Below are 15,100 nucleotides of genomic sequence, written 5' to 3'. Positions count from 1 at the left end.
ACTCCATCTAAAAAAAAAAAAAACTAAAATGCGGATTTGTTAATTCTTCCCTAGAGAAGGGAGGGGATTTTGTATTTTTTTTAACAGTCTTTCAGGGTGTTGTGAAGCTGCTGTGCTGTCGCATGGTGAGAACATTGTTACTAACACAGGCAGGATGAAGACCCTCCTGGTGAAATAAGAGACACCAGCAGATCAGGACCTCCCAAGGCATCAGGGAAGAATTAGATAGAGAAAGATCCAGGGAAAGGAGGTGTCAGCAAAAATTGCTGCTTATATGAGCAGGGTGTTGCTCACCTATGCTGAGCTTGTCTGCAGAAGGGTATTTTTCAAGGTAATTTGGAAATTGTTATCACTTTATCTTTACTGGTTTGCTTATCTGAAGCAAGAGGAAGACAGTTTGAGCTCCCAGAAGATGCTTTGCAAATTCATTTTGGTGTCACTGCTCCTTCCTCTCTAGAGGGTGTTTTAGCATAGAGAGGCATTTGAAATTTTGTCTGACTATAAATAGAGCTTAAAGGAATTGTCCTGAGTTTGAAGCTTCCGAGCCTTAGGTGCGATGGGTCCGAGCTGTTTTCAGGCTGCAGTGTACTTTCGGCGCCTGGCTGCTTGTACAGGTTCCAGTTCTTTCTTAGAGAGTGACCTAATGTTTTATGCCCAGTATTTGGGGGTAGCTTATTTTCCTAGATGGGAATCTGAAGATACAGATTTTGCTCAGGGACTTTGGGATCTAAATGACCTGGATTTTGCTCAATTGTAGTGCTGGCTACTGTTAACGTTGGTGCCGAGACGTGGCAGAGTGTCCTACTGATTTCTGCCTGTCTGTGGGCTCCTAAGCGTGCAGCAGACAGAGCAGGAGGCAGCGGGGTACAACAGAAATCACTTTTCTATTAAAGCTAGAAAGAAGGAGTGGGCGGAATGGGAAATCTTGCACAGTCCTTTCTCTTCCTGGATGCACATCACTCACAAGTCGTTTCCTGAAAATCCCAATGCAATCCAGTGGTGAGAGACGGCTTCCTGCCGGTCTGCTGAGCCAGCCCCTTGTCAGGGAGGAGATGAGAACAAGATGTGGTCAGAGAATGGGGCAGCTGGGCGGAGCCGGGCTGCTCAGTGGCCATATGCCCTCCTCTCTGTGGGATAGCAGCATCCTTTGGACCTAAGAGCAGCACCTGGACACATGGGCATATATAGACCTGACCTGGGGGAGTTGCAGAGTTGTTCAGACAGATGGCTGGACCCCAACCCTAGAGTTACTATCTGATTCATGAGTCTGGGTAGAACCCGACAATTTGCATTTTTAACTAGTTTCTAGATGATGCTGATACTGCTGCTTCAGAAAGGGTGATTAGGTAGAAGAGGAAAGCGGATTGTTTTATGTAGTTTCAGAGACCAGAATGAAGGTCTGTGGGTGCCAGGGACAGAGGAATAGTTTTTTATCTAGTGTAAACATTTTAACTACTATATGTAGTCAGAAATGGAGTGGATAGTCTCAGGAGCTCCCTGTCCCTGGAGGTGTCCAGTGGCAAATGACTATCTGGCAGATTGCTGCACTAGATAGAAAGTTCATTCATTTGTTTGCGAGTTAATATTCACTCATCCACTCGTTCACAGAATGCACATGTACTGCCTGCCTGCTAGGTGCTGGGGGCTGGGGAGAAGCCTTCAAAGACACCAAGCTCCCTGTTTTGGAGAGCTTACAGTGTAGTTGGGATTTGACTATATAATTTCTAGGATTCCTTTCAGTGCTGAGGCTCGGAGAGTCCTAAAATGATGGGGTAATGTCCTTGGATGGATGATTTTTTTTCTCCCTTGCTAAGACTCAGAAGAGGCTGGGAATGTTTTTACCAGGAGTGCATTTTCTGTGGGAAAATTCACATCTCCCCTCTGGCACCATTAAACTCTAAACTCCTAACCAGTTGTACATGGCGCCATCTGTGAAAGCAGACCCAGGAAATGGGCTGTAGGAATGAGCAAACTGCATTTTACCACTTCTCTTAAGTGATGTACTACTGGAGAGATCATGGCTGGGGAAAGTTAGGGAGAAGAAACCGTTGGATTCCATCCGTTTTCCTGGATTCTTCTGTCATAATGCCTGTTGAAAGCAATAATGGTTGTCACTAACTTTTACCCAGCTCCGCTTTGTACCAAACATAGCATTAAGCCTGCTACATTTATTGTGTCATTTGATCCTCATGACAGCCCTATCAAATGAGCATATTGTTCTCATTTTTGCATAGGAGGAAACAAAGGTTCAGAAACGTGCATTTAGTTGTTCATGGCTATAGAGCCAGTACATGTCAGAGCTGGAATCAAAACTTCAGTTTTCCAGTGTCCAGACCATGCTAATTAGTTAAGAGGGTTTTTCACTGAACAAACGTTAAGCACTGACATAAACCAGTGAGCAAAACTGCTTGGCCACTCCCCTCATGAGGCGTACAGTTTTTCTCACCCAGACAAATGGGTGACTCCTCCCTGGACTCTTGGGCTAGTCAGATGCTAAGGAGAAAGAGAGAGGACTGGGAGACAGATTCTTGCAAGTTAGCCACTGACCCTAAGTCTCTGTGTGAATGAGAATTTCTCTTCACCAAGCTGGGGTTCGTGCTTTGCTTCATTTTTACATTTTCCTGTTGGGCTTCTTTTCTTCTTGTCCAAGGCAAGATGTGGAAGGCCTTAATGTAGTATAGGAGACACTTCTTGTGGCATTTGCCTTCTGATCTTACACTGGGGATAGAGGGAGATTGGAGAGGTCCCGGAACTTAAAGCTGGAAGTGACTCTAGAGGGATTTTAGAGACCCTCTACGATGACCCTCTCTTGCTGGGAAATGTCACCTCTTTCAAAACCTGACTTATCCCTGAAGATTTCTTTGGCTGTCTGTGCTGGCCTAAGCCTACATTTTCTGCTTTTTAAGAGCTGTTTTAAATTAGATTTTTAGTTTTCAAAACACCTCTCTGATAGTTAATTTAAAAGTCAACCAACTTCAGAAATATGCAACTTACATTGTGAACATCTTCTGCAACCCCTAAGATAATCACCACCAACAACAGGCACTTGTTTCTCCAATTGTTTTTGTTTTTTGTTTTGAGATGGAGTCTTACTCTTGCCACCCAGGCTAGAGTCCAGTGACACCATCTCGGCTCACTGCAACCTCCGCCCCCCAGGTTCAAGCGATTCTCCTGCCTCAGCCTCTCGAGTAGCTGGCTGGGATTACAAGCACCCACCACCACACCCAGCTAATTTTTGTATTTTTAGTAGAGACACGGTTTCACTATGTTGACCAGGCTGGTCTTGAACTCTTGATCTCAGGCAGTCTGCCTGCCTCAGCCTCTCAAAGTCCTGGGATTACAGGCGTGAGCCAGTGCACCTGGCCAACCTTGACTTTCTGTGGATCGATCCTGCCTTTAATGTGGCTGAACTATTAATAGTTGAAACATCCATTTGGCTCTTACATTATTCTTTTAACTTTTAGAGAAAATTCTAAGAACATTTCTTGGAATTGCCTTGCCTTTGGTGAGGGATTCTTAATCTCTATTTCAAAGGGTCTGTTGCAAGAAAGAAACCAATGTCCAAGTTTAGAAAAGCAAAAAAGGAACTTATTGGAGGGGTAACATATAGAATTACCAGGTCTCAGGAAACCTGAACCGCTAGGTGTCAGAAACGGCAGGCAACAGCAGCTTAGGGAACCCCTGTAGCAGGAGCAGAGGAACAGATGCATCGCCTCCATCTGTTCAGACCTGGCAGCATCCCTCCACCGGCTTCACTTGAAACACGGGTCACCCTCTGGCCAGGGCCAAGTAGGACACCTTGATTGACAATCTCACCAAAATATGCATCAGAGAAGAGGTATTCCCTTAAAGAAAAATTGGTCTGCAGATACTAAAAATTGGTAGATCCAGTGCTGGAAAAATCAACTAAGGTGCACAATAGGGCTCATAGGCCCTGGGAAATTTTGCTTGTGTTTGCACGTGTGTTTTCCAGGACCCAGACAAACATTAAATCATTGCTTTAGTTCTGTCAGTTCCGTTTAGTTGGAGTGATGTTCCCACAGCGATGATAAATTATATTTAATTTACATTAAATATAAAATTAATAACAAACTTCTTCTGGTTTTCCGTTTTGCCCCTTAGCCCCTTGTGGCTGCCCGTTTCTTTTGCTTGGAGATGCTTGGGATAGTCCTGCCGGTTCAGTTAAAATCAATAGTTGTTGCTAGGAGATGGAATTCATCCACTTAGATATAATGTCTCTTTTTATTTTTTGCAGGCAACTTTTTGCTCCTTCCTACACAGAAACCCACTATACTTCAAGTGGCAACCCTCAAACCACCACACTGAAGTCAGAGGTGAGTTCAGGTTCACAAGCGTCTGTCCAGCAGCTGTCCTCTCCCAGCACCACTCCTAGGGACAGAGGAGATGCCTGTTGGAGTTGGTCCCTCCTCTGAAGGAAGCGTTTTCCCCAAGCTTAGAACAAGGGAGCAAACAAGAGAAGCAAAACATGTATTTGATGTTTCATAGGTGCTCCTCCTCCTCCTTTGCTGACTAAAATGGCTAAAGAAATATAGAATATTTTACGGTAATTGCATCTGATTACAACTGATGCAAATTATTGTAAAACATACATGTTCTTTGCTTTATGTTAATTACCTACCTATTAACAAAAGTTGTAGTGAAAGGAATGACTTACTGATAATCCTGTCTTCTCATCCAATTAGACATTTGATTATTCCTTTTTAAATGGATGTGTAACGTTTACAGAGTTGTAATCACTGCATACATTTTGTAGTCTGCTATTTCAATGTGATTTTTAAGTTATGAAGATTTTCTTAATTTGCTTCTATCTTCATATTGGACATTTTTTCCCTTAAAGTTGTTTTTGAGTAGGGATGTTTACACAACGTCAAAGATCTTTCATTTAGAAAATCGTCTTTCAGATCATTACATGTCAGTTTGCTTTACCACACTCCACTGGTAGACATTTTAGGCAGTGAATCATGCACATTTCATGGTGGCTGGCTCTTCTTACAGGGATGCCTATTGGAATTTGTAGGCTCAGAACATTGATTTTCAACCAGGAGAACCAATGGTGTTCCCCTGACCCCAGGGGACACTTGGCAATGTTTGGAGGCAGTTTTGATTGATTGCCATGACTGGCAGGGAGGATCTACTGGCATCTGTGTTCTACAATGCATAAGACAGACACCACCCCCCGCAAACAATAGAATTATCCAGCCCCAAATCTCCATAGTTCCCAAGTTGAGAAACCCTGGATTCGAATGACCATTCTCAAAATCTGGGCTGGTGAGATGGGGTGAAGAGGGAAGATGCATGCCGACAGGAGCAGCGGTGGCCTTTGCCTTTGGGGCAGGACATAGTGGACTACTGAGGCACAGTACAGACTGGGAGGTGTGGTGTGGAGAACAGCAGAAGTCCCTCTGTCTCAGGACGCCTCCAGCAGCCTCCCATGGAGCCTGAGTATTCTACCGGGCCCATTCTTTAAAATATCCCTGCTGGAGTGCAAGTGTCCATCAAGATAACACTAGCCACTCAGTCATTAACAGCTCAGATTAGTTCGCCAGATTACCCCTGGATGTGGAAAGAGATACAGGACAGGCAAGTCTCTGTCGCCCAGGCTGGAGTACAGTGGCTCGATCTCAGCTCACTGCAACCTCTGCCTCCCAGGTTCAACCGATTCTTCTGCCTCAGCCTCCCCAGTAGCTGGGATTACAGGCATTTTTGTGTTTTTAGTACAGATAGGGTTTCACCATGTTGGCCAAGCTGGTCTTGAACTCCTGACCTAAGGTGATCTGCCCACCTCTGCTTCCCAAAGTGCTGGGATTACAGGTGTGAGCCACTGTGCCCGGCCACAGTTTTTGATAGATCTGAGAGATCTGAAGCATAGCAACCGGGTAGCTCAGGGGCTGTGTTATATGGCTGGCTGTGAGGACCAGCGCTGCCTTCTTCACCAAGACTGTCCTGGATGGGGACAGAGTTGGTAGTGTGGCCAGTGCCTGCAGCAAAGCTGGGCTGTGTCTTCTCATCCCCAGGGAGGCTGTCCAGCTGTGACTTCATATTCTTCAATGCCCCTTGGTCAAAGCTTTTCCTCTCTTCACGAGACCTCTGTTCTCTGTCTCTAGGAGCGGGGTGGGATGGGGGAACAGGCATGTCTAGAAGGCCTTTAGCCAGGACAGCCTCCTTCAAACACCCTTCTCTGAGTTTGGATCCTGCCACTTCAATACCCACAGCTCAAGAATGGGTCTCAGTCCACAAATTTGCCATGAGCTCATGCTTTCTGCTATGAAAGCCCCCTCGGGGTGGCCTCATAAGGCTGAGAAGCTGAGGAATGCAATGACTTAATGACTGGTCCTTCCTTGTTCTTTGTGCTCTCAGCTTGTGCATTAGGCAGAGATGTTGTAATGGCCTTTCAGAAACAGAGAATTGGAAGAGAACCCCCCTCATCCCCAGAATCCCCTCCTTCCAGAAGGTCTCGTTGACTGAAGCACATCCTAGTTGAACTATGGGAGAACAACTCATTGTTTTTTAACATCCCCTGCTACTAGACTCTTGCAAAGCTCCCACCCAGGCCCGTGGGGTTCTCATTTAGGAGCTGAGATCTCAATGAAAAATGGGAATGGAATAAACCACTCAGCTGCCCTTGACCCGAATGTTGGGGACTGCACTCTACTACCAAACTTGGCCTGGGGTAGCTGGAGTTCTGGGAACCTTTCAAGACTCATCAGCCAGGCCTTTAGGCTACAGACCCATCTAGGTCAGGTGGCTGGGGGAATGGGTCTGTGAATATGTTCTAACAGAAAGCGTGACAGGGTTTGCAATCTGAAGCCAGGGTTATCATCTTGGCTTTAACTAGTTATAGGACCTTAAACAACCCCCTTGCCCTTGACCACACTAGTGTTGTTTTCTCATCTGTAAATTGGATATGCTGATATCTGACTCACAGGGCTGTGGAAGGGTAAGGTGAATCACTGATTTTTAGAGGAATTCATAAACATCTCTTCCAGCCCCACATTTTACAGATGAGGCAGTTGAGAGGAGAAGAGGAAAAGTAATTTGCCCAAGTCAAATAACCAGTAAGTGGCAAGGCGTAGGCTAGAACTTGTGAGAAGCTGGGGATAAGAAGCGTGACAAACCAAGTTCCTCCTTTGCTACTGCTTGGAGAGGCAGAGGATGGAGCTTAGGGACAGGCTGCTGGGGTTGCAGCCTCCACTTTGCTGTGTCACTTTGTGAATGACTTAGAACCTCTGTTTCAATTTCCTTCCTTTAGGACATGGCAATAATAATATCTACCTCATAAGACTGGTCAGAATCAAAGGAAAAAGTCTGCCTAAGTTGTTCACCAAGCAATAAGAGCTGGATGGATGTTAGCTCTTTCATTTTAGACGTAGGGCCTGGCTATGTCCCCCAGGCTGGAGTGCAGTGATGTAATCGTAGTTCACTGCAGCCTCGAACTCCCGGCTTTAAGTGATCCTCTTGCCTTGGCCTCCCAAAGTATTGGGATTATAGGCATAAGACGCCATGCCTGGTTAGATGTTAGCTCTCATTGTTTGTTTGTTTGTTTTTCTTTTTTTTGAGCCAGTCTCACTCTGTCGCCCACACTGAAGTGCAGTGACGTGATCTCAACTCATTGCAACTTTTGCCTCCCAGATTCAAGCAATCCTCCTGCCTCAGCCTCCCGAGTAGCTAGGATTACAGGCACCCACCACCACGCCCACCTAATTTTTGTATTTTTAGCAGAGATAGGGGTTTCATCATGTTGGCCAGGCAGGTCTCAAACTCCTGGCCTCAATTGATTTGCCCGCCTCAGCCTCCCAAAGTGCTGGGGTTACAGGTGTGAACCACCACACCTGACCTCTTATTGTTATTAATAGTAAGTTGTAGGTGTCATCGTCACATGAGATAGTGTATGTGAGAGCTCTGTAAATTGTAAAGCATGTTACAGAAGTCAGGTGCTCAATTTTTAAGAGCACTACAGCTATGAACACTCTTAGCATCCACTTAAAGATAGGAAGAGGTGCGGGGATTCTTCACAGCCATTTCTGGGTTTCTGGGTTTCAGTTTTTTCTCTCTTGTTTTTTTTTTTTTCTTTTTTTTTTTAGACGCAGTCTCACTCTGTCACAGTGGTGTGATCTCAGCTCACTGTAACCTCTGCCTCCTGGGTTCACGCAATTCTTCTGCTTCAGCCTCCCAAGTAGCTGGGACTACAGGCGTGCACCATCACGCCCAGCTAATTTTTTGTATTTTTAGTAGAGGCAGGGTTTCACCATGTTGGTCAGGATGGTCTCAATCTCTTGACCTTGTGATCCATCTGCCTCAGCTTCCCAAAGTCCTGGGATTATAGGTGTGAGCCACCGCGCCTGGCCTCTGTTCTTTCTGTTAACCAGCGTTTTGAAACTGTAGCTGATAAACATTTCTGAACTCCTTGATTCTCTGTCATTGCAACTTCTCTGAGCCCCATTTAACCCACACAGGCCCAGCCCCTTTTCTTCCCATGAATAATCCTGTGCTACGGGGTTTGTGGCTTCCCTGTTGAGTTCTAAGGACCAGGTTCAGGACTTGAGTGTTCATGAGGGCCCTCCAAAATCCCAGATCCCAGGGACAGATAGAGAAGCCACATGATAGGCTAGCATTTGAAAGCAGTTGGAATCCTGGCCAGAAGGAGGGTTTTGCCTGCCACACCTTCTTTCATAATCACAGCACAGTGACTTTCCTTTGTGCTCCTCTCAAGGGTGGCATCTGACTTGTTTAAAGTCTAGAAGAGTTTGATGCAAAGCTAGGGGTTGGCTCTGTCCATCCTCCTGACTGCTTGAGCTTGAATGGGCAGGAGAGCCACATCGCTGGCAGATGGATCACCTGCAGATGAAAGGGCACCTGTGGTCTGGAGAACGAGGCCGCACTGAGTGTCAGCTTGGCCTGTATCCTTTGATTTGGCTGCATGGCTGGCTGGATAGGATGGAGAGATGGCACAGCTAGGGCTGTGGATTCAGCCTCTTGGAGAGCTTCCAGGTCCCTTGAGCCCGTATTCTTTGTTAAAGGAGAATTGCATGATTACATGGTTGCCGATGTTTATTGCCTGCCACTCTGGGCCAGGTACTCTACTAGCTCCTTTATATACAATATTCTCACCACCACTCTGGGGGGCAGAGGCTAAAGACGCTGAAGGTCAGAGAGAGGTTGTACAATTGCTTATGCTTGGATTTAAATCTGGCCTGGCTATGCCAAAATGCTCGAATTTAATTATTTGTCTATACTCAGGCTGAGAGCTGGGAGGGAGGTGGAGCCAGAGAATACAGACACACGGGGTAGCTGAGGATTGGGTCACATCCCTGTCTGGTGGGGACAAAGAAGCAACGGCAAGCAGCATGGTCCTGAGATGGGGGAAAAGAGAAAGCTTCCGTGGCTGCAACCGTGTGGTTCACATCTATCCCTCTTGAAATCTTTTCAGAGCCCGCTGTCCCCTGAGGGTTTTACCTTCTCTTTGTTCTGACCAGTGTATCTCTCTTGACCTATTTGGGAGGAAGCCTCTAGGAACGTGTCTCTTGTTGTTACTCCTCCATTTGTTGGAGACGGTCCTGATTTCATGCCCGTCTGTCTGGTTTAGCACTTTAGCATGCTCAACAGTGCGTATTTGCTTCCTAAGTTCTATGGTTACCTGACTTATAAAACACTCTGCCACCACCTGAAATGTTTATTTCAAGCCCCTCCTTTTGGTTTGTAATTACATCTGTTTGGATTTCTCATTAATGACTGCCCCTCACAAGACCATAAGCCCCACGAAGGCTGAAGCTGTGACTCTGTTTGCCCATTATGGTGTCTCCTGGGGCTAGCCCAGGCCCAGCATGGTGTAGTGCTCACAGCTGTTTGTAGTGATGGAAGAATTCTGACAGCTGTGAGACACCGTGGCTGGAGAGCAGCAGCAGGCCTCAGGGGCACAGGTGCCAAATCAAGTGTGATCTGGAAGAGCTGCAAGAGCTGTGGAAGAGAAGGGAGTGTTGGCTACTGTAACAAAGCACCATAAACTTAAGGGTTTAAAAAAATGGAATTTTACTTTCTCACAGTCCTGGAGGCTAGAAGTCCAAGCTCAAGGTGTTGGCAGGGCTTACTCCCTCCAAGCCTCTGGGGAGAATCATTCTGTGCTCCTCTAGCTTCTGGTGGCTTCTGGCTATGCTTAGTGTTCCTTGGCTTGGAGCTTCATCACCCCAGTCTCTGCCTCCATCTGTAAATTGCCTTCTTCTCTTACTGCGTGTGTCTCTGTGTTCTTCCCTCTTCTTAGAAGGACACAAATCACTGGATTTAGGACCTTCTCTAATTCAGCATGATATCATTTTGTTTTTGTTTTGCTTTTTCCTTTTCCTTGAGACAGAATCTCACTCTGTCGCCCAGGCTAGCATGCAGTGGTGCCATCTCGGCTCACCGCAACCTTCACTTCTCAGGCTCAAGCGGTTCTCCTGTCTCAGCCTCCCGAGTAGTGGGATTACAGGTGTGCACCACCACGCCCAACTAATTTTTGTATTTTTAGTAGAGATGGGGTTTCACCATGTTGGCCAGGCTGATCTTGAACTCCTGACTTCAAGTGGTCCATCTGCCTCAGCCTCCCAAAGAGCTGGGATTACAGGCGTGAGCCACTGCGCCTGACTCAGCATGACATTATCTTAATTTAATTACATCTACAAGAGCCTATTTCCAAATAAAATCACATTCTGAGGTGGATGTGAATTTTAGGGGGATTCTATTCAACTCACTGCAGGGGGGTTGCAAAGATAACATCGCTGGGGAGGCAGGTTCTTTCAGGAATCAGTGTTTTCTGTGGCCAACATCACGCCATGGAAAGAGCTCTGCACTAGGAAAATTCTGGATTTCCCAACCAGCAGAGAAACCTTGGGCAAATCTCTTTGCTCCTTTGAGCCTCAGCTTTTCATGTGCTTCATGGAGATAAGGACATCTGCCCTGCCCCATCTCTCAGGATTACCATGGGAATCGAATGAAATGGTGGCTTGGAGAGCTCGTTGCAGGTTGTAAGCTGCTATAAGGCTGGGTAGGTATATAGTAAGCCATGCATCACCAATCACTGTCCTGAGACATTAATGTTGCCATGCTTATCAGTGTCCGTTGGGCTGACCACCTCCTTTCTCCTTGGTAGGATCACTGTTTTTACCACGGCACGGTGAGGGAGACAGAACCGTCCAGCGTCACGCTCAGCACCTGCCGGGGAATTAGGTAAGAGACCCTGAGGCTGCAGGTGGCACCTGGCACTCTCCCCAGGGATGGAAGTTTCAAGACAAGCAGACAAGGCTAAGGCAAGGACCTTGGGAAGGAGTCCATTGAGAATGTGTGCAAGCCACCCCAGAGAGGGGCTGAGCCTGGGAGGAGGAGGGGCAAGGGAAAGCCTAAGTAATCCACAAATCCTTTGGGATTTAACTTTCCAGGTGAACTTGATATTTAAAATATAGGTTTTGTTATTATTTAGATATGATAAGGCCAAAAAATCAGGGGATGACTGCCATTGTAAAGATGGTTATACTCACCGAAAAAGTAGGGGCCAGCTATGCCGTGGGGGGCAGCACAGGAAGCACTGGGGTTGGTCAGGAGGCAGAGGGAGCCTGGAGAAATGTCAGCAGGAGCCCTTATTGTGGTTTCTGCAGGAAGGAATGGGTGAGGCAGAGTAAGCAGGTTTAGGATTGGTTAGTTCGTATAATTTCGGCAGGCTCTGGGGTTTATGGGCTCTCTGTTCTGAGTTGTCCTGTACCTGGTTCTGGGGTGATTAGGGAAGGGAGATAGTGGCCAAAAGGGTGAGAGCCCCATAAAATAGATGGCTAGGGTACGGGCTCTGGATTGGTTGGCTTCCATTTGAAAGGCAAGGTAGCTGGGAAATTGTTGATTATCTTTAGGATCAGCTAACCCTGGAAAAGGCAGTCCCTCTATGGTCAGCCAGACCAGATGTCAAAGCAACAGAAAATAAAAAAGAAGACACATAGTTGATAACACTCCGGATGGATGAGTTTGTGCATTTGGTTCCACATCTGTTCAGTTCTTCTTTTGTAGAAGTACTTGGAGGTGGCGAAATAGGAAATGGATGGTTAACGAACAGAGAGTAGGTAGAGGAAGGAGAGGCAGGGATAATTTTCGAGACAGAAAATCAACTGAAAAGTTCCAACCAGAGTGTACTTTTGAGAGTGACCCTTCCTTCTCTGAGTGAGACTACCTGGCTTTGAGCCAGGAGCAGTTTACCAGCTGGGTGATCTTGGGTCTCAATGGTCTCATTGTAAAATGCGGATGAAAAGAATATATGCCTGCGGTTGTGAGGATTCAGCTTGTGAATAGCTATGTTACCTAAGAACTTGCAGTGACATACTGTTAGCATGCAGTGACCTCCTAGGCCTTTGCTTCTCTAGGTACAGTCTGTGGATGGGCAGCATCAACTTGACCTGGGAGCTGGTTCAAAATGCAGCATCTCAGGTTCCACACGACCTACTGGATTTCAATCTGCATTTTACCAAGATTCCCAAGTGATTTGTGTGCACGTTATAGTCTGTACCTGAGACTGTGTGTTCCTTGAGAATATGGAGTATATCTCAAATGTCTGTTTCTCTCCTCCAGCCTGCATGCAGTAGGATCTATAAATGAATGTGAAGTAATAAGTATTATTTACATAGGCCCCTCTCAATATCCCCTATTTTGTTTTTTTTTTTGAAGAAGGATGATGATCTGAGAAACCTGGTATCTCATTGCATATACTAATTGCCTGGGTTTTGATTGACTGTACTATGTGGTGCCTCTGTGTAGTGATAGACAGTGAGCTACAGACACACACACAGTGTTTCCCAGAATACACAGGCTCAGTGAGAGACACTTCAGCCTAGTGTAAACTGGCTCTATGGAAGAAAAGGAAAAAGCCCTGATTCGTAGCATCTGCCAATATGCTGGCAAAGATACTCCCACCATAATCAATTTCAAGCTACCAATACGATGTTATTGAAGGCAGAATTGGGAAGATATGCTTTTGCTTGGCTCTCATGAGCCGATAGGAGATTGATTGATTCATTCAATTGATTGATTGATTGATTCCTCTTCCTCTCTTGATTGATCGATTCATTCAATTATTGCATTTTTCATTCAACAAATTGAAATTTGGTGTCTTCCTAATGCCAATGCCCTACACAGGTGGAGGGAACACCAGCACTGTAATTTTGGAGCCCTCAGTTTCCTTATCAATAAAATGAACACCAGTATTAGGCATGGTAGAGATTATTGCTGTAACTGTAGTACTTTTAAACATAAAGGATTTTCCTCATCTTACATCAGTGAAACCATGCTGAGACTTATGCAGGCTCCTATACAGATCGAAGGTTTCTCACACTGCAGGTCCCAATTGTCTGTTTATAAATTGAGCCATGACTTTATTTGGATGCTGCATGGTGAGTTGGCTGGAGGAAATTAGGCAGGAAATGGGATTTGGATGGGAAGCAATAACAGAGTGGCCCCAAATCCCCCCTGCTTAAATGACCCGCTTGAGTCAAGCCAACTGGCCTCACAGTCGTATTTATAGGCCCAGCCACCGCCACCTGCAGTCTGCAAGTAAACAAAGTTTGTCCCAAGAAGGAGGAAAAAGAACATGCAGGTGTGACCTGCTTCTCTCTGCCTCTTCCTCTATCCCCTCAGTCCGGAGCAGTGGGAACTTGGCTTGGCCTCTTGTTAATCATTCCAGCAGCAGTGCTGACAGGGATGGGGGTACTTGGTGAGCCGCCTGTGTGTTTCTGTTTTGCACACTTCTGTCTGGTGAGGTCCACCTGCCTTACTTTCCCAGCCTTCTCACTACACACACCTTAAGAAGCCAAGGCTGTGGGTGGACTGATTTAAGAGCTGGAGACTCATGCCAGGTGGTTCCATTCAGGTCCTGGAGAAGGAACAGCTGCAACAGCAGTAGCATTCAAACCCATGTCGTCAAAATTCAAGGTGCCTCCCAAACTCACGAAGCACTGCTGCAGTGGAAAACCTCCATGGTGATTGTTCTTCTCTCCTGGAAACATGCTCCTGTGATTGGAGAAAATAGGTAGAATTTATATCAAGTGAGATCTTCAGGGCCAATGATACAACGAGGAATTCAGCTGAGCTTCTAGATGGTTGCTAGGCCCCCTCTTCTCTCCAAAGCAGTTCTTTAGGTTATTTTAGTTGAAGAAGTAATACATGATCTTAATAAAAATAAATTCAGAAAAGTACAGAAGAGTGTACAGTGAAAGACAGGTCTCTTTCTCACTCTAGATTTCCAGATTTCCTTCCTTCCCAGAGACAGCCGTTGTTACCAGTTTCTTGTATATCCTTTTTAGGAATATTCCTTGCAAAAAAAGAACATAGATATGTCATTGATATGGTTTGGCTCTGTATCCCCACCCAAATCTCATCTTGAATTGTAATCCCCACGTGTTGAGGGAGGGACCTGGTGGGAGGTGATTGGATCATGGGACGGTTTTCCCCATGCTGTTCTTATGATAGTGAGAGAACTCTCACAAGAGCTGATGATTTAAAAGTGTCAGTTTCCCCTGCGCTCCCTCTCTCCTGCCATCTTGTGAAGAAGGTGCTTGCTTTCCCTTTGTCATCTGCCATGATTCTAAGTTTCCTGAGGCTTCCCCAGCCATGCGGAACTGTGAGTCAATTAAATCTCTTACCTTTATAAATTACCCAGTCTCAAGTAGTTCTTTATAGCAGTGTGAAAATGGACTAATACAGGAATATAATGTCTCTAATCTTATTTGGGACCTGGACCCTTTGAGAATTGATTGGAAGCTATGGGTACTTGTAAATGACACCAATAGGCCAGACATGGTGGCTCACACCTGTAATCCCAGCGCTTTGGGAGGACAAGATGGGCGGATCACCGGAGGTCAGGAGTTTGAGACCAGCCTGGCCAACATGGTGAAACTCCGTCTCTACTAAAAATACAAAAATTAGCTGGGTGTGGTGGTGCATGTCTGTAGTCCCAGCTACTTGGGAGGCAGAGGCAGGAGAATCGTTTGAACTCAGGAGGCAGAGGTTGCCGTGAGCTGAGATCGTATCCCTGCACTCCAGCCTGGGTGACAGAGCAAGACCCCATCTCAAAAAA

General features: G+C 46.1%; 1 protein-coding gene across 2 annotated transcripts in view; it reads left to right on the top strand.

Annotated features, from left to right (window-relative positions):
- Nucleotides 1-15,100, top strand: part of ADAM19 (ADAM metallopeptidase domain 19) — a 97,785-nt gene that overhangs the window by 32,749 nt on the left and 49,936 nt on the right. For both annotated transcript variants that reach the window (XM_017517073.2, XM_017517072.2), the window contains exons 4-5: nucleotides 4,256-4,334; nucleotides 11,144-11,220. In XM_017517073.2, the coding sequence (XP_017372562.1) occupies nucleotides 4,256-4,334; nucleotides 11,144-11,220 (156 nt within the window). The remainder of the gene's footprint in view (nucleotides 1-4,255; nucleotides 4,335-11,143; nucleotides 11,221-15,100) is intronic.

This window comes from Cebus imitator, unplaced genomic scaffold, assembly GCF_001604975.1.
Source record: "Cebus imitator isolate Cc_AM_T3 unplaced genomic scaffold, Cebus_imitator-1.0 Scaffold616, whole genome shotgun sequence".
In the NCBI taxonomy this organism is placed as follows: Eukaryota; Metazoa; Chordata; class Mammalia; order Primates; family Cebidae; genus Cebus; species Cebus imitator.
Note: the sequence above shows the minus strand (reverse complement) of the source record. Positions and strands in the feature narration are given on the sequence as shown.